Source organism: Salvelinus alpinus, chromosome 27 (assembly GCF_045679555.1).
Source record: "Salvelinus alpinus chromosome 27, SLU_Salpinus.1, whole genome shotgun sequence".
Lineage (NCBI taxonomy): Eukaryota > Metazoa > Chordata > Actinopteri > Salmoniformes > Salmonidae > Salvelinus > Salvelinus alpinus.
In genome coordinates, this window is record NC_092112.1 from 35119541 (window position 1) to 35138806 (window position 19266).

At 41.3% G+C, this 19266-nt stretch overlaps 1 protein-coding gene across 1 annotated transcript in view; it reads left to right on the top strand.

The window, feature by feature from the left end:
- LOC139556461 (ankyrin repeat and SOCS box protein 2-like) overlaps positions 1–19266 on the top strand; it is a 45299-nt gene that overhangs the window by 11876 nt on the left and 14157 nt on the right. Inside the window, exons 3-6 of the mRNA XM_071370435.1 lie at positions 12798–12967; positions 13784–13939; positions 14442–14687; positions 14847–15018. Coding sequence (XP_071226536.1) covers positions 12798–12967; positions 13784–13939; positions 14442–14687; positions 14847–15018 — 744 coding nt within the window. The remainder of the gene's footprint in view (positions 1–12797; positions 12968–13783; positions 13940–14441; positions 14688–14846; positions 15019–19266) is intronic.

Consider the following 19266-nt stretch of genomic DNA (forward strand, 5'->3'; position numbering starts at 1 on the left):
ATTCACCCCCCCCCAGTATGTCACACCCTGGCCTTAGTTAGCTTTGTTTTCTTTATTATTTTAGTTAGGTCAGGGTGTGACATGGGGGATGTATGTGTTTTGTATTGTCTAGGAGTTTTGTATGTTTATGGGTGCTGTGGCTTAGTTGGTTAAAGTGTCTAGTCTAGGTGTATGTATGTCTATGATTGCCTAGATTGGTTCTCAATTAGAGACAGCCGTCTATCGTTGTCTCTGATTGGGAACCATATTTAGGCAGCCATATTCATTAGGTAGTTTGTGGGTGATTGTCTATGTTGCATGTCAGCACATTGTTTATATAGCGTCACGTTTGTTGTTTTTGTTTAGTTTGTAAAGTGTTCTTCGTTTCATCTTCGTTTCATTAAAAGAGAAGATGTATTGTTATCACGCTGCGCCTTGGTCCTCTCTTCCACCATATGACAATCGTGACAGTATTGTAATAAAAACTTACCAGAAAGCATGTAGTCCTTTGCTCAGACAGTGTAGCAGTGTGGGCTCAATAGCATCTCATTAGTGTGCAATATCTTGAGAATCAGCTGTACATGTGATGGAAGAATGCACTGTGCATGCAGAGGGTTGCAATTTCATTGAATTGGGGATAGTTTAACCAAAATATGCCACAAGACCTAGAATTGCCTTGTGTACATTGTTATAAGCTAACTTTCTTGATGAATTTAAGCAAAATTCCCAGCCTAACTTCCCATTGAAAATTTCCAGGGTAAAAAAATCTGACCCTTTGCAACCCTATTCTGAAGGCATATACATGAAAAAAAATGTAATGAAAGTATGCTAAGGACAACTCCTCTAGAAGATGCATCATGGGTGAATTAAACTTTATTAAAACAATTACGGAAGTTTTTACAGCAATTTACGGTAAAGAGAAACATGTCCAAAGACATTGTGTTTTTAAGTAATACATATTATAGTTTAATGTAAACTTCAACTAGTATACAATTTTTCTGATTTATGGACCAACTACAGCAACATACTCTGTGTTTTATCAAAACAAGTTAGGTTTTTCTAAAATGACCCAAGAATTTAATCCGGACGCATTTTGGTAATGTCACGTATACTCCCCCCTCTAGGTCATCAGGCTGCTGATTATCCCGCACACCTGTCACCATCCTCTCACGCAACTGCGCCTCATGACACTCACCTGTACTCCATTACCCCCTTGACTATTTTCCCTATAAATCGGTCACTCTTCTTGGTTCTTTCCTCAGGTGTTATGCACTCTGTTTTCATGTCAGTGCGTTGTTTGTGTTTGAAAGATGAAAGAAATAAAAGCTGGAATAAATCATTCTCAGTACTATTATTCTGACACTTCACATTCTTAAAGAAAAGTATTGATCCTAACTGACCTAAGACAGGGAATTTTTTTGCAAGGATTAGATGTCAGGAATTGTGAAAAACTGAGTTTAAATGTTTTTGGCAAAGGTGTATGTAAACTTCTGACTTCAACTGTAGGTATTCCTCTTGTCCAGATGGGATAAGGCAGTGTGCAGTGTGATGGTGATTGCATCGTCTGTGGACCTATTGGGGCGGTAAGCAAATTGAAGTGGGTCTAGGGTGACAGGCAAGGTGGAGGTGATATGATGCTTGACTAGTCTCTCAAAGCACTTCACGGTGACAGAAGTGAGTGCTACGGGGCGATAGTCATTTAGTTCAGTTACCTTTCCTTTCTTGGGTACAGGAACAATGGTGGCCATCTTGAAGGATGTGGGGACAGCAGACTGGGATAGGGAGAGATTGAATATGTCCGTAAACACATCAGCCAGCTGGTCTGCGCATGCTCTGAGTACGCGGCTAGGGATGCCGTCTGGGCCGGCAGCCTTGCGAGGGTTAACACGTTTAAATGTCTTACTCACGTCGGCCACAGAGAAGGAGAGACCACAGTCCTTGGTCGCGGGCCATGTCAGTGGCACTGTATTATCCTCAAAACGGGCAAAGAAGGTGTTTAGTTTGTCTGGTAGAAAGACGTCAGAGTCCGTGACGTGGCGGGTTTTCCTTTTGTAGTCTGTGATTGTCTGTAAACCCTGCCACATATGTCTCGTGTCTGAGCCATTGAATTGCGACTCCACTTTTTTCTATACGGATATTTCGCTTGTTTGATTGCCTTGCGGAGGGAATAACTACACTGTTTGTATTCAGCCATATTCCCAGTCACCTTTCCATGGTTAAATGCGGTGGTTTGCGCTTTCAGTTTTGCTTGAATTCCGCCATCTATCCACGGTTTCTGGTTAGGGTAGGTTTTAATACTGTTGCTTACTGTTGCTTGTGGAGCTAGCTAGTACACTAGCACATTCTAAATGTAATTTCACTACATATGCTGTTGGTGGTGGTAACACACCATACTCTCTGGCACCATTCGACATCCTGCCTGACCTCGCATGTCTCACAGCGTCTGTGGCGTGAAAAGGTAACTGCTGGAGCCAGACCCATGTTGAAATATTGCACAATCCAGGTATGGAAAGCTCTTAGAGACTTACCAAAAAAGACTCAGTTGTAATCGCTGTGAAGGGTGTTTCTATCATGTATTGCATACTTATCTAATCAAGATATATTAGTATATATTGTTTCATTAAAATATTAATAAATTCAACTCGGGTGAATACTTATAATAGGCACTGTATCTCACATCTAGCAGGAGGAGGAAATATGACGACGTTGCAGTGACTCACTTGGTGGAAAGCGCATGCTGGCATATCACAGGCAATGGCTCCATTTAGTATGTGCCAGAGGCAAAGGAGTAAGTGTGTCCTTTCACAAAAGACAACAAATATTGCTTTCACACCAAGACATGAAGACTTTAGGATATGTAATGATGTTTGTATAATATGTGATGACATTTGTTGTACGTTTTACATTATTTTCCCACTTTATAGGATACAAACCTGCTGGGAAAGATCTGTTGAAGGGAAATTCCACCACTTTTAACCTCATATCCGGCACCATATCAGTGTCTACATATGTTAAAATGACGCATTCCAAGTGCGAATTACGGGACAGAATGAGAAATAGGCTCCTCTAAAGGTAACAAATGTCCAACTTTAGGGGGTCTCTAAATATACAGAATTTGACAGAGACCCGTGCCGACAGCAAGATGCATCAATCTCACATCATACTCTTTTTGGCCAAATGGCATCAGATACATGGGCTGCATATACTGAGAGAGGGGGCGCTGTTTCACTCGCTCAGATGCTTTCAGCCACTTACTGCAAACTGAAGGAAAATTATGATACATGATAGGTCTTTAAAAATGTTATTGTTCACATTTTGGGGGAGCATGGCTTGCCTTGGCATCCATGAATACACACCTCTGTAGTAGGCCATATGACAATCGCTGAATGTCATTACACTTATGGTGTTTGGAAAGAGACATCTGTTACATTCATCAAATGGAGCATGCACAGTTGGATGCTGGAATTATTTTGATGCCGCAGGTATCCTACTTTTTTTAAGTGATTTGTTTAACAATCAGATGAAAACATCATGACTGGTTGTGTTCATGCCACAAATGTAATACATTTTTACCCTTACATTACGTCTTTACGATTAAGGCCCAATATAGAGGCTCCCTCGGATTTCATGGTATAATTCACACTCTGGACGCATTTCTACATTCTGTAGTTAAAAGGCTAAGGCTGTGTGATCAAACCACTAGTTCCTGAGAGCACGTGATGCCGCGGAGCTGAGCAGACGTTGACAAACCGAGCTCTTCAAAGTTATTCTATTATTACCTAAATAACAACGTTGAAACAATATTCTAACATCGGCTGATAAATTTTCAAGTACTTACCTTCCCAAAGAGCCATGGACCTCCGACCGAGAGGCAAGAAGGACGACCAAAACGTGGTTGATTCCCAAGATAACGATAACGCTACAGCTAGCAAGATTAGCATTAGCCCTCATAACTCAAACGACAGTTCCAGACTGTTGCTCTCGGCCTCTTGCGAGCCTGCCGACATGCTGGCTACTCTCCTCCGGGAAATTCAGGATGGTAACAAAGGCCTTTCTATGAAAATCGATAAGAAAACGGCTGAACTCCATTCTTCCATTGACGACCTGAAATCCTCCATGAATGATCTCCTTCTGAGAACGACTGAGGCAGAGTTGCGCATTAGCACAGTTGAAGACACCATCGCTCGACATGACCAGGTCTTGATACAACTGCAAAAGGACAATGCCTACCTAAAAAACAAGGTAGATCAGATGGAGAACCAGAGCAGACGTAGTAATATCCGTGTGGTGGGATTGAAAGAGGACAGCGAGGGCCGTGACCCGGTCCGTTTCTTCACTCAATGGATCCCGGATGTCCTAGGCACAATCAACTTCACCAAGCCACTGGAAATCGAACGCGCCCACAGAACATCAGCGCCGAAACCCCGGCCAGATGAGCCCCCACGGGCCGTCCTGATCAGGTTCCTCCGTTTCCAAGACAGAGAGAAGGTACTGCAACTCGCAAGAGCCAAAGGGGACATAACCATTGATGGCAAGAGGGTCAGCCTTTTCCCGGATATGAGCGCGGATCTCGCAAGACGTCGCAAGCAGTTCAGACCTGCCGCCAAAGCACTGAAGGAGAAGAACATCATCGGCTACCTCATCCACCCTGCGCGGATGAAAGTTCAGTACAAAGGCCGAAGCCATCTCTTCAACACACCGGGAGAAGTGTACACTTTTCTCAAAGAACTGAGCAACGTCTGAGCCAGGACGGTCTCTTTGGGGGATAAGATGCAGTTTGTTTGTTTTCTCTTATCCGGACTGAACCGCTGATATCCTCCGGTCGCTATAATTGATTTGTACATTTTCAACTAACCGTACCTTTCCGGGGTGAGTTCTATTACATTTACAGGAGAGTATATTTTGGTTTAGTCCATGTCGCTGGGCGAAGCAATAAGTGGGTTTAGGCCCACTGCTTTCCCCCTCATTTATGTTAATCTTTCGAAAAGAGACTCAAGCAGCCCTTACCGTGGGCAGTAAATTTTCAGCCATAAATGTCTATTCACAACGTTTGTTTTCAATTTAGAGAGCTCGCAGGTTTTAGTTTACGCCAAGGTTTAGCTAGTAAGAGCAAGATGGAAAGCGAGCAGCAACGTATCTCTACAAGTGTATTCATGTTTGATTGTTGGGATTGTGGTTTTAGTCTAACAATCGGGGTGGGTGGGTTTCTTTATTTTATTCCCCTTTTTTCTATGTTTATTGTTTCCTCCCTAAAGAGACACATAGGTCACTTCTGTGTTAAAACCAAAGTTGAAACATTTCCTAACTATCTACATATGATAGATTTCCATTCAGTTACATACTTGAAACCCAACTATGCTTAATCCACTAAAATATGTCACATTCAACGTAAAAGGTCTTAACAGCCCGATTAAAAGGAAGAGAGTCTATACATACCTTAAGAAATTAAAGGCTGACATTGTGTTTTTACAAGAAACACATCTCACAGCCAGTGAACACAAGAAATTGAAGAGGGAATGGGTAGGACAAGTTGTTGCGTCCTCTTTTAACTCCAAAGCAAGAGGAACTGCAATTTTGATAAGTAGACACATCCCCTTCTGCGTCAACAACACCATCTCTGATCCCTCTGGCAGGTTTGTTTTGGTGCAGGGGCATATGTTTTCAGAGTCTTGGACCCTATTGAATATCTATGCTCCTAACTTCGATGACCATATGTTTATTCAGAATGTCTTCCTTCAGGTTGCTCAAGCACCACCAGGATGGTTACTGGTTGGAGGAGATTTTAATTTTTGGTTTAGATACAGTTCTTGATAGGTCCTCTGATAAACCCTCACTTCTTACCAAAGCCAGCAAGCTCACCATGTCATTCATGAAAGATCTCAATTTACTAGACATCTGGAGACAGTTGCACCCACAGGATAGGGACTACTCTTTTTATTCACACCCACACAAGACACACACACGCATAGATAACTTTTTAATATCGACACAACTGTTTCATAGAGTGTTAGATGTCGATTATCTCCCCAGATTGCTTAGTGACCATTCTCCCCTGGTATTATCAATCTCCATTCCTACCAAGGTAAATGGAGCGTATAGATGGAGACTAAATTCTACACTCCTAAAGCAACCTGAATTTTGTGCATTCATCAAAGAGCAGATCAATATTTTCACTTTGACAAACAAACCCTCCGCTCCTGACAGTTTCATTCTTTGGGACACATTGAAGGCCTATCTGAGGGGACAGATCATTTCCTATACTAAAGGGCTGAAGAGAAAACACGGTGCGGAACTGAGTGCCCTTGAATCTGAAATCTCAGAGCTAGAGAAAACCTACCAAAGAGGCCCGACTAAAGATCTATACAGGCTTTTGGTAAATAAAAAACTGAAATATAATATTCTGAACACATATCAAGCTGAGAGGGCCATCACTAAATCAAAACAGCGTTATTACGAGCTTGGAGAGAAAGCTCACAAAGTATTGGCATGGCAACTGAAAGCAGAGGAAAGTAAGAGGACAATTAATGCTATAGAAACTCTTACTAATGAGATATCTTTCGACCCTACTGAAATTAATAATACTTTTAAGAAATACTATGAAGACCTCTACACTTCCCAATCAAGCGATGATCTATCAGAGATCGACTCCTTTCTCGCCTCTCTCAACCTCCCATGCCTGTCAGGGGAAGACAGCGAGCGCCTGAGTGAACACTTCTCAGTTCCTGAATTGTTGGAGGCCATTAAATCCTTACCTTCTAATAAATCTCCTGGGGAGGATGGCTTCCCTCCAGAGTTCTATAAAGAATTTAGGGAGCTGTTGGTCCCCTACCTTATGGAGGTACTTAAAAAAGCCAGGGAAGACAACTACTTTCCAGAGTCTTTCTCTCAAGCAGTAATTACTGTAATCCACAAGAAAGGGAAAAATCCACTAAAGTGTGCCTCATATAGACCAATCTCTCTCCTTAACACAGATTGTAAACTGGTCACCAAGATGCTATCTAAGAGACTGGAGTCATGTCTTCCCCTGTTGGTCAACCCAGATCAGACTGGCTTCATAATTAATAGATTGTCCTCCAATAATCTCAGAAGGTTCTTTGATATAATTCACCTTGCTAACAAAAACAAAATACCTAGTGTCGCAGTCTCCCTCGATGCTGAAAAGGCCTTTGATAGGGTTGAATGGCCATACCTCTTCCGCGTCTTGGAAAAGTTTGGTTTAGGCACCGTGTTTGTAAATTTGATAAAATCACTCTACAAATCTCCTAAAGCTAGGATTGCTACCAACGGGATTACTTCCTCCTCTTTCCCTCTCTATAGGGGGAACAGACAAGGTTGCCCAATTAGCCCCCACCTCTTTGCCCTCGCCATCGAACCGTTGGCTGAGGCTATTAGAACGTGCCCTGACATACATGGCTTTGAGGTGGGCCCCCATACCCATAAATTATCACTCTTTGCGGACGACCTTATCTTATTTCTAACAAACCCAGAACACTCCCTCTCTCACTTGCAGATCCTACTACAGTGTTATAGTTCTTTCTCTGGATATAAGGTCAATTTAGATAAAAGCGAAATCTTACCGTTGTCTGTCTTTGACCATCATACCATCAAGCACAAGTTTCCTTTTAGATGGTCGCCTATGGGCTTCACATATTTGGGCATAATGGTGGATGGTAACCTGAACAACCTCTATAAACTCAATCTGGCCAGTTTGTTACAAAAGGTGGAGGGTGACCTTTGTAAATGGATGGACTTACCTCTCACTCTACTGGGTAGAGTCAATGTAATTAAAATGAATGTCCTGCCCAGATGTCTATATCTGTTTCAATCTCTCCCTATCCCTGTCCCCGCAGCATTCTTTTCCTCTCTCGACAAGATGACCAGACGGTTTATCTGGCACGGCAAAACCCCTAGGGTTGGCCTGGATAAACTGACCCTGGATTACAGTCAAGGAGGCTTAAACCTCCCCAATTTTAGAATGTACTACTGGGCAGCACAGTCTAGGTTTCTGGCTCAGAGGTTTGATAAGGCTCCCTCTCCCTCATGGTTGAACATTGAAAAGCTTGAGGTAAACGATGACACTGGGGCAGAATTGTTTTACAAATGGGACAGAAAATCTATAAAAACCATCACAGACAACCCTTTAATCATACATTCAGTCCTGACATGGTGCAAACTGCAAGAGCTGTTCGGACGAGGGGGATTCCTTTCCCCTAAAACCCCTTTATGGAACAATAGATTGATTCCTATGTTTTTCCAGAATAGTAACTTTAGACCATGGTCCGATAAGGGGATCACTCTTCTGGAACATTGTTACGAGGAGGGAGTTCTTATGTCTTTTGATCAGCTGAAACAGAAATACCACTTGCCTAACAGGGACTTCTTTAGCTACCTACAACTACGAAACTTTATTAGGGTGTCTCTCAAGGGACAATGGAACCTACCTAAGATGTCACCTATTGAACAACTCTGCCACGCAGACCAACCACTGTTTAAGACCATTTCCCGTGTTTACGATGCTCTTATGTCAGGACTAACACTGCCTGGGCTAGATAAACCCCGACTTAGATGGGAAAAAGATCTGGGTATTGATCTTGAGGAGGGTCTATGGAGTGACCTATGCAGGAATGGTGTTACATCCACACTGAACTCCAGATACAGACTGATCCAGTTTAATTTCCTCCATCAGCTCTATATCACGCCATCTAGACTGCACAAGTTCAACCCTGATATCTCCTCCCTATGTTTTAGATGTGGCTCAGATGAAGGAACATTCCTCCATTCCACTTGGCAGTGTTCAAAACTACACGGTTTCTGGCAGGGGGTATGCGACACCATATCCTCAATTCATGGGGTTGCATTCCCTTTAGACCCGGAGGTCTGTCTACTGGGCAACTTTACTAACACCAATCTTAGGCAAAGCCATACTATAAAGCTAACAGAAATATTGCTAGCGATTGCCAAGAAATGTATTGCCTTGAAATGGAAATTGGATTCCCCCTGCCAGTTGCAATGTGGCTATCAGAAGTTAATAGTTGTATCCCACTGGAGAAAATCACTTACCGCTTGAGGAATAAGCTAAACACATTCTACAGAATTTGGCAACCTTTTATTGACTATATGGAGAATCTCCCCCCACATCACATTGAATGAATCTCTATATTATCCTTATATAATGTTTCACACGTAATGTATAATATGTAGCCTACGGCAGGTGACCATATGATCCAATGTCTCATTATAATCTTTTTTTATTGTATGTTTGTTTGTATATATAATTATAATTTGTTTGATTTTTACTTTCTTTGTTACGCTCATCTGTTACTGTCACTTTGTCCTATTGTTGTCTAATATCTTTTCACGTTTGTCTTGAATGTTGTTAATTGGAAAATGCAAAAATAAAATATTAAACAAAAAAAAACACTAGTTCCTCCCCTGGAGGCCTACTTTACAAACATATTTTTTCCTTAGCTGCTGCTTATCCTCACTCTCCCTTTAGTAACTCTCAATCATGAATTGATCATTCCTGCTAACCATTTGATCTCGATCAGTTTCATGGGAATATGAAATAATATTTTCTTGAATTATGTAGTGTTGCATCGTGAGTGAATTTTAGAGCAGGCCTGGTTGCGTGCGCTGAGAGAGAAATGAGAACATTCCAACTATCATCCTAAATGTCATAAGAAATTTGGTGGTGCTTTTGTCTTAACGGTAATGTTATACTATTATATTCGGTTATGTTATGCAGAACACTAATGAATCATTATGTGATCATGACATTGATTTAGCTTTGATCTAACTTCATTAAAAGAGCACCCTGCAGGCTCTGACATGTTAGTGATGGGAAGGAAGACAAGGAAAGAAATACCCCAAATAATGTAGTAAAAAAACGTCTCCTTGCAAAAAAAAATACTTTAAATATTTGGAATAATAAAGAATAAAAATAAATATATATATATAGTTTAGTCCCCCATATGTGGGAGGTGGGTTCAAAATAATAACAATGATAATAATTAATAAAAAATTGCACTTTTTTAAATCTTATTATTTAAACTACAACACTACTTTCACATACTTTATATAGACACTATGGTGCTGGAGATAATGAATATGAGGTTGAAAAGTAGTGGAATTCCCCTTTAAATTAACCAATACATTTAAAATGTTTTAAATTGAGATTTTGTGTAACTGGCCTACTACACACAATACCCCATTATGTCAATGTGGGATTAGGATTTTAGAAATGTTTACTAATTAATAAAAAATGAAAAGCTGAAATGTTTTGAGTCAATAAGTATTCAACCATTTTGTTATGGCAAGTAAAAATAAGTTGTAAAAAATGTGATTAACAAGACACATACTTGGTGCTTAACAAGTAATACATTGCATGGACTCACTATGTGTGCAATAATAGTGTTTAACATTGTTTTGTTATGACTACCTCATCTCTGTACCCAACATATACAATTAAAGTATCTGTAAGGTCCCTCAGTCGAGCACTGAATTTCAAACACAGATTCAACCACTAAGACCAGGGAGCTTTTCCAATGCCTCACAAAGGGCACCTATTGGTAGACGGGTATAAAAAAAGACATTGAATATCTCTTTTAGCATGGTGAAGTTATTAATTGCCATTTGCATGGTGTATCAATACTCAGTTACTGCAAAGATACAAGCGTCCTTCCTAACTCAGTTGCCAAAGGGGATGTAAACCAGGGATTGGTGACTTTAAAACATTTACAGTTTAATGGCTGTGATAGGAGAAAACTGCAATGTTGTTGATCCATCCTCAGTCAATACACAATACTAACCTAAATGATAGAGTGAAAAGAAGGAAGCTTCTACAGAATAGAAAATATTCCAAAACATGCATCCTGTTTGCAATAAGGCCCTAAAGTAAAATTGCAAAAAATGTGGCAAAGAAAGGAATTTTATGTGCTGAATACAAACCACTTTTTTTTGCAAATCCAAAACAACACATCACTGATTACCACTCTTCACATTTTCACATGTCATCGGCAAGGACTAGGGAGTTTTTTAGGATAAAAAGAAAGCTCAGGCAAAATCCTAGAGGGAAAACCTGCTTGTGTCTGCTTTCCAACAGACACTGGGAGACAAATTCACCTTTCAGCATGACAATAACTTAAACCACAAGGCCAAATATACACTGGAGTTACTTACCCAGACGACATTGAATGTTCCTGAGTTGCCTAATTACAGTTCGACTTAAATTGGCTTGACAATCTATCGCAAGACTTGAACATGGCTGTCTAGCACAGGAGGTTGGTGGCACCTTAATTGGGAACGGGCTCGTGGTAATGACTGGAGCGGAATCAGTGGAATGATATCAAATACATCAAACACATTTTTATTTATTTATTTATTTAACCTTTATTTAACCAGTTAGGCTAGTTAAGAACAAGTTCTCATTTGCAACTGCGACCTGGCCAAGATAAAGCATAGCAATTCGACACATACAACAACACAGAGTTATACATGGAACAAACAAAACATACAGTCAATAATACAGCAGAAAAATAAGTCTATATACAATGTGAGCAAATGAGGTGAGATAAGGGAGGTAAAGGCAAAAAAAGGCCATGGTGGCGAGGTAAATACAATATAGCAAGTAAAACACTGGAATGGTAGATTTGCAGTGGAAGAATGTGCAAAGTAGAAATAATGGGGTGCAAAGGAGCAAAATAAATAAATACAGTAGGGGAAGTGGCAGTTGTTTGGGCTAAATTATAGATGGGCTATGTACATGTGCAGTAATCTGTGAGCTGCTCTGACAGCTGGTGCTTAAAGCTAGTGAGGGAGATAAGTGTTTCCAGTTTCAGAGATTTTTGCAGTTCGTTCCAGTCATTGGCAGCAGAGAACTGGAAGGAAAGATGACCAAAGGAGGAATTGGCTTTGGGGGTGACCAGTGAGATATACCTGCTGGAGCGCGTGCTACAAGTGGGTGCTGCTATGGTGACCAGTGAGCTGAGATAAGGCGGGGCTTTACCTAGCAGAGACTTGTACATAACCTGTAGCCAGTGGGTTTGGCGACGAGTATGAAGCGAAGGCCAACCAACGAGAGCGTACAGGTCGCAATGGTGGGTAGTGTATGGGGCTTTGGTGACAAAACGGATGGCACTGTGATAGACTGCATCCAGTTTGTTGAGTAGAGTGTTGAAGGGTATTTTATAAAGGACATCACCGAAGTCGAGGATCGGTAGGATGGTCAGTTTTACGAGGGTATGTTTGGCAGCCTGAGTGAAGGATTCTTTGTTGCGATATAGGAAGCCGATTCTAGATTTAATTTTCGATTGGAGATGCTTAATGTGATGGTTTCCAAGTGTTTGATGCCATTCCATTTACTCCATTCTGACCATTATTATGAGCTGTTCTCCCCTCAGCCTGCTGTCTAGCAATGTTCAACAACCAACTTGACAGAGCTTGAGTTTTTAAAATAATAATGTGAAAATATTGCACAATCCAGGTGTGCAAAGCTCTAATCACAATCCAGGTGTGCACAGCTTTAATCGCTGCCAAAGGTGATTCTAGCATGTTTTGACTCAGGGGTGTGAATACTTATGTAAATTAGATTTCTGTATTTCATTTTTTATAAATTAGCAAAAATGTCTAAAAACATGTTTTCACTTTGTCATTATGGGGTATTGTGTAGATGGGTAAAAAAAGTGAATCCATTTTGAATTCAGACTGTAACACAACAAAATGTGCAATAAGTCAAGGGGTATGAATACTTTCTGAAGGCATTGTATGTGGACTAGGTGAAAAAGGGTAAGTGGATGATGGTGGGTATGTTTGCCTATTAGAGAAGAGGACACTATTGTGAAAGCGATCCTGAATGGTGATGTGACTACGTTACGAGCTATGGCTAAAGACACCGGGAATAACATACTGCGGCCTGACAAGTATGGATGGATCCCGCTGCACGAGGCTGCATATTATGGCCAAGACCAGTGTGTCAGGGTTCTTCTTGGGGGTAAGTGCAATTCAAAACTCCATAGATGTTAATAGTGATGCAAAGTCATTAATTGGATTATTGTTGTCCTTTTTGGTTTAACAATGGACATTTTCTGGGCTCACGACAATTATTATATATATATATTTATTTTTTTACAATTGAACGCAATAGTAGTCCATACCAAATAGTACACCCATTTTAACCCTAAAAACGCCAACATATTTTTTTGTTTAAAAGCACGGGGGTCATTTTTTTACCCCAAATTGGTATTCATTGCAAAGAAACACTGTCTGTCAAGCATTAACACTTTTCATTTATTAACCTTTTGTAATACAAGTAAATAGATTTACATTTTCAGGGTACATACATGTACAACTGTGCCAAATGTTGTGCTTTTACCACAAAGTTTACTATTGAGCCCACATTTTCAGCTTAGCCATACAACATTAATAATACTGAACTAGCAACCTTTCTGTTACTGGCCCAATGCTCTAACCACTACGCAACGTGCCACCCCTCACTAGTATACAAAATAAATATAATTTTTCATTCCTCCATATTAACACAGAACTCATGATAAATTATATATTTTTGTCTGTAAGTAGTTGGTTGACAAAGTAAAAAACATTCAGAAGCATTAAAAAAAGGGTTTCGAAATGATGTTATTCTAAATTTACCCCTGTGGGCGCTTTTATGGTTAACATTTAATTACCAAGTATTTTACAGTTTTCCATGTAAATGCCAGCTAAATAGCTGACTTTAAAAAACTGTATAAAATAAAGTAAAAACCTAGTCTCATGTTTGTCTCCTGTGTTCTTCTTTCCACTTTTCAAGCTCAACCTGGAATGATTAACAAATGCGACCTGAAAGGCCAGACTGCTCTTATCTTGGCGGTGGGCAGGGAAAGGGTGGCCTGTGTAAAGGCGCTTCTGGAGAAAGGGGCAGACCCAGAACTCGCCACCAAGGAGAGAGAGACCCCCCTCTACAAAGGTAACACATTTGCCTTAGAGACCTACTAAGACCTATATCTTCCAACCTCTTTGTCATTATCCTTTTATTCTAAGCGTAGTAAGTCATAGACTACTTGACTGACAGTAAAATAACTTGTTGGGCAGCAACACTGTGAGAAAACCTTGGCTGAAAAACTAGCCTTTGGGTTGGCTGGGCTGCAGATTTGAAAGAAAATCACTGGTATAAGAAACATGGTGGTGGAAAATCCCTCCAGACCATGCCTACACCGATCGAATGCTTTTACATTTGTGGGGAGTACTAGTGAACAAGTGCACACTTCCGGAGAAGGAGAGGTGATTGGAAGACCAAAACAACTACACCCAAAATCTGCCATTACAGATTCGCTCTCCCAGTACCTGCAAGCTGTACCCTGGGAATAACCTCAAACCCTTGTTTAGGAAACACTGCCTACCATGACTAACAAAGGCTGGGAAATCTTCCATTTCTCCCCTGTCTGTCAATCTTTGACCGTATTCCACAGCTTGTGAAAGGGAGAATGCTGAGATTGTGGCCATGCTTCTGAATCACGGTGCTGTGGTGAACAAACACTGCATCCAGGGCTGGACGGCTCTCCAGGAGGCTGTGAGCCGCAACAGTGTGGAGATATGTGAGATGTTGGTCCAGGCCGGGGCTAAGCTCAGCCCAACCAACATGTACGGTATCACGCCCCTGTTTACTGCAGCCCAGAGTGGATGCGTGGAAACACTTCGATTTCTCATTAAACACGGTACGATTTTCCCTTCGAAAAGCGGGTGAATTCTGTAGGCCAAATGACATTACACCGAATTGAGACAGTCCACACACCACATAGAGCTGTTATGGAGCTCTAACCATGGATCTTTGGTTGACGTTTCTTACTGTATGTTACACTGAATATATGTTGTAGGTGCTGATATCAACAGCGAGGCCAGCGATGGGGCCACAGCTCTGTATGAGGCGGCTAAGAATGGCCATGAAGACATTGTGAAGCTTCTTCTTTCTCAGAATGCTGATGCCAACAAAGCGGGCAAGAAAGGACTTCTGCCACTACATATCGCTGCCCAACGAGGAACTGATGGGTAGGCGCAATTAGCTTAAATAACCTTGAAATATGGGAAGACATCCCCGCACAGACATCCCCGCACAGTACACTTAAAGGGATAGTTTGCCCAAATTACAAAATTACATATTGGTTTCTTTACCCTGTGAGCAGTCTGTGGACAAGGTATGACAGCAATCCATGTTTTGTTTGCCTGGCCACTGTTTCCAAATGCTGTGACACAAATCCAAGGCAATGCTACCGATATTAGCATTTTTTGCACTTCAAGTCCAAATCAGCTCAATTAAGTTACTTATAGATGATTTTTGATGCTGTATGTCTCATTATATGAGAGGCACAGTGCCTTCGGAAAATATTCATACCCTTTGTCTTATTCCACATTTTGTGTGTTAAAGCCTGAATTCAAAATTGATTAAACAGTTTTTTTTCTCTCACCCATCTACATGCAAAACCCCATGACAACAAAGCGAAACCATGTTTTTAGAATTTGTCATATTTATTGAAAATGAAATACAGAAATATCTAATTTACATAACTATTCACACCTCTGAGTCAATACTATGTAGAAAAACCTTTGGCAGAGATTACATCTTTGAGTCATCTTGGGTACGTGGGTATCAGTTTTGTACATCTGGATTTGGGGATTTCCCCCCTTGCAGATTTTCTCAAACTCTGTTAAATTACATTGGAAGAGAAGGTGAACAGTGTAATGTAGTGAACATTATGCCATAATCCAGTCTGTATTCGTTCTGTGGGATTCCAGTTGATATGCCATGTGAACCATGTAATGTCAGCATACTTCTGAGCAAAGTTAAACTAAAGTATACGAATGCCCCCGACCTCAGTTCTTATAAACATAAGCAATCTAAACAGCGGGATGTTACCATTGGCGACGAGTGAAACGCGCAAGAGAAGAACGCATTATACAAGACAAACTACGTACCTATGTGAGTAAACACAGATAGCAACAACAGCCTAGCTAACATAATATTCAGCTAACATCGTACATTACGGTATAATACCACGATAGCTAGAGCCCAACTCAATCGGCTCGAGGTGGAAAAAATGGATCAACAGATTCAAGAATTTTCTAGTTGCATTAGACATTGCGGATAACACACAGAAAAGGGCATTACTGTTACACTATGCAGGGTCGGATGTGTACGGTATACTTGACAAACTGCAAGATACCGGAGCAGCTGATGACTATGTTACAGCTGTAGCCAAGCTCAATGCAAATTTATGTCTAAAAGTCAACACTGAATATGGAACTTACGTTTTCTTGACAAGCGAGACAAAATGAAAACGAAACCTTGGATGCTTACCACACAAGATTGAAGCAATTAGCATCCACCGGATGGGGCTAAAAGATGGTTCAATGGCTCTACAACAACTACTTGATACATGCAGCGCACAAGAGATGTCGGATAAACAAGCTGCAGGCATGGAGAATGCTCATTCAAAATCACAAAAATTTAAAGCCCAGCTGTGAATTAAAACAGGCTAAAACAAACATCTTTGCTTATGGCTCCGAACCACTTCCACTGAAAGGAAAATACACAGTACCAGTCTGCTCCAAGACTAAGATGGTGGATACCACTTTCTATGCAGTCAAAGGTGACTCTGGCTCACTACTTCGCTGTCAGACAGCAACAGACCTTGGACTTCTGAAAATAATAAACTCTCTGTCCACTCCAAGTGAACCAGCTGATGGTTCATTCATAAGCCAGTTTACAAACGAATACCAGGACCTCTTCCAAGGCATTGGAAAACTCAAAGACTTTCAAGTGAAGCTGCACATTGATGACACATTTCAAACAGCAGTACAACCACATAGGAGGATTTCTTTCCACATGAAAGAAAAAGTTCAACAGGAGCTTTACACACTACAAAGCCAAGACATCGTTGAAAAAAATCAGCGGGCCAACACTATGGGTATCCCAGACCAAACCCAAGACCCCTGGTAAAGTTTGTCTGTGTCGACATGCGCCTTCTGAACACAGCAATACAACGTGAATGACAAATCACACCAACGGTTGATGATCTCATCCATGATCTGAATGGGGCAGTGGTGTTCTCCAAGCTAGATCTTAATGCTGGATACCACCAGCTTAAGTTACATCCAGACTCAAGATATATCACAACCGTCACTACACATACTGGCCGCTGGAGATACACCAGACTGAACTTTGGCCTAAATTCAGCTGCCAAGGTGTTTCAAAATGCAATACAGCAAGTGCTGCAAGGAATTCCCAATGTGAGAAACATGAGCGATGACATACTAGTCTAAGGTAGACCTCAAGATGAACACAACACAAGTCTCAAAGCTGTGTTTCAGAGATTGAGAGAGAAAAATCTCACGCTAAACAAAGAAAAATGTGAATACAGCAAAACAACACTTGATTTTTATGGCTATGTTTTCTCAGAGAAGGGCATTTGATCCAAAGAAAATCAAAGCCATACAGAATCTGCCAGAACCTCAAAATGTCCCGAAAGTTTGCAGTCTACTTGGTATGATACAATACTGCTCACGGTTCATCCCAGACTTCGCAACAACCGCACAGCCTCTTTGTGAGCTCACAAGAAAAGATCACACCTGGTCATGGGGACCAAAGCGATGAAAAAATGAAGAACACGTCTGATGCAGCACACGACGACATCCTACTTTGACCCAGCCAAGAGGTCGACACTGTTAGTTGACGCCAGCCAAGTTGATTTAGGTGCCATACTAAGTCAGCATAACCCTACAAGTGACAAAAATGTCCAGATCATCGCATATGCCAGCGGAGCGCTTTCAGAGATTGAATAGCGCTACTCACAAACCGAGTGAGAAGCTCTGGAGATCATCTGGGCATGTGAACACTTTCACTTGTATCTCTACGGAGCTCACTTCACGGTCATCACAGACCCTAAACGAGTAGAGGTTATCTTCAACAACCCAAAAGCCACACCCCCAGCATGACTTGAGCATGGAGACTGAGACTACAACCCTACAGCTACACTGTGAAGTACAAAGCCGGTAAAGATAACCCTGACGAATATATGTCAAGACATCCCATCGCAGAGGAAACACCACAAAGAACCTCTTGCATGGCAGACAAATATGTGAACTTTATCATTGACAACACAGTTCCCAAAGCTGATTCTAAAAGAGGTGCAATAAGAAACAAAGACTCAGCTCTACAGAAGGTGATGTGCCTATTGTCCACAGGAACCTGGCAAGATTCACTACATGACACACAAGATGTTGATTTCCAAACATTAAAAGCACTCTTTCGCATGCGACATGAACTAACAATCAATGCACAATAAAACATCCTTCTGAGAGGAACACGGCTCGTTCTTCCAGCCTTTCTCCATAACAAAGCAATCAACCTAGCTCACACAGGCCATCTAAGCATTGTGAAAACAAAACAGCTACTGAGAGAGGTTTGGTTTCCAGGCATATATGACATGGTGGAAAAAGCAATTCAGCACTGCATTCCATGTCAAGCTGCCACAGCAGGAAATCATATGGAACCACTGTCTATGTCGAAACATTGACAAAGTTTTCTCCTCCTTTGGAGTACCTGAGATTGTAAAAACGGACAATGGACCTCCCTTCAATGGACAGTCCTTCACAGATTTCAGCCACTACCTTGGGTTTAAACATAGAAAGATAACACCTTACTGGCTGAGAGCTAATGCCGAAGCAGAACGCCTAATGAGAACACTCAAGAAATCTGTCACAGTCACAAACTCTGAAGGAAAACCTTGGAAACAAAATCACAACAGTTTTCTGAGAAACTACTGCGCAACCTCTCATGGAACTAATCAACAAACCCCAGCAGAACTGATGTTTGGAAGAAAACGTTGCACTACACTTCCCACAATGCCTCACTTCGCACCAAACATCAAGCTACGTGACATGCAAAGCAACGTATGAAAGAGACTGCTGACTACAAGAACCGAGCACAAACCTCGACACTCAAACGAGGAGACACGGTACTTTGCTGTCAGCATGTCAAAGGAAAACTCACGACTCCCTACGATCCTAAACCTTACAAAGTCATGAGAATTAAAGGATCGATGATAACGGTGACACGCTCTGGATGTCTGGAAACCAGAAACTCGTCCTTCTTCAAAATGCTCCCACCGTCAATACCTGTTGACTTTGACCCCGAGCTGTCGGAAGAATAGGACGATCTGAACACTTGTCCACATGTCGCTGAATAGTTAACCTTAATTTTGTATCCCAAGTGAAATGTATACTGACCAGTAGTGATAA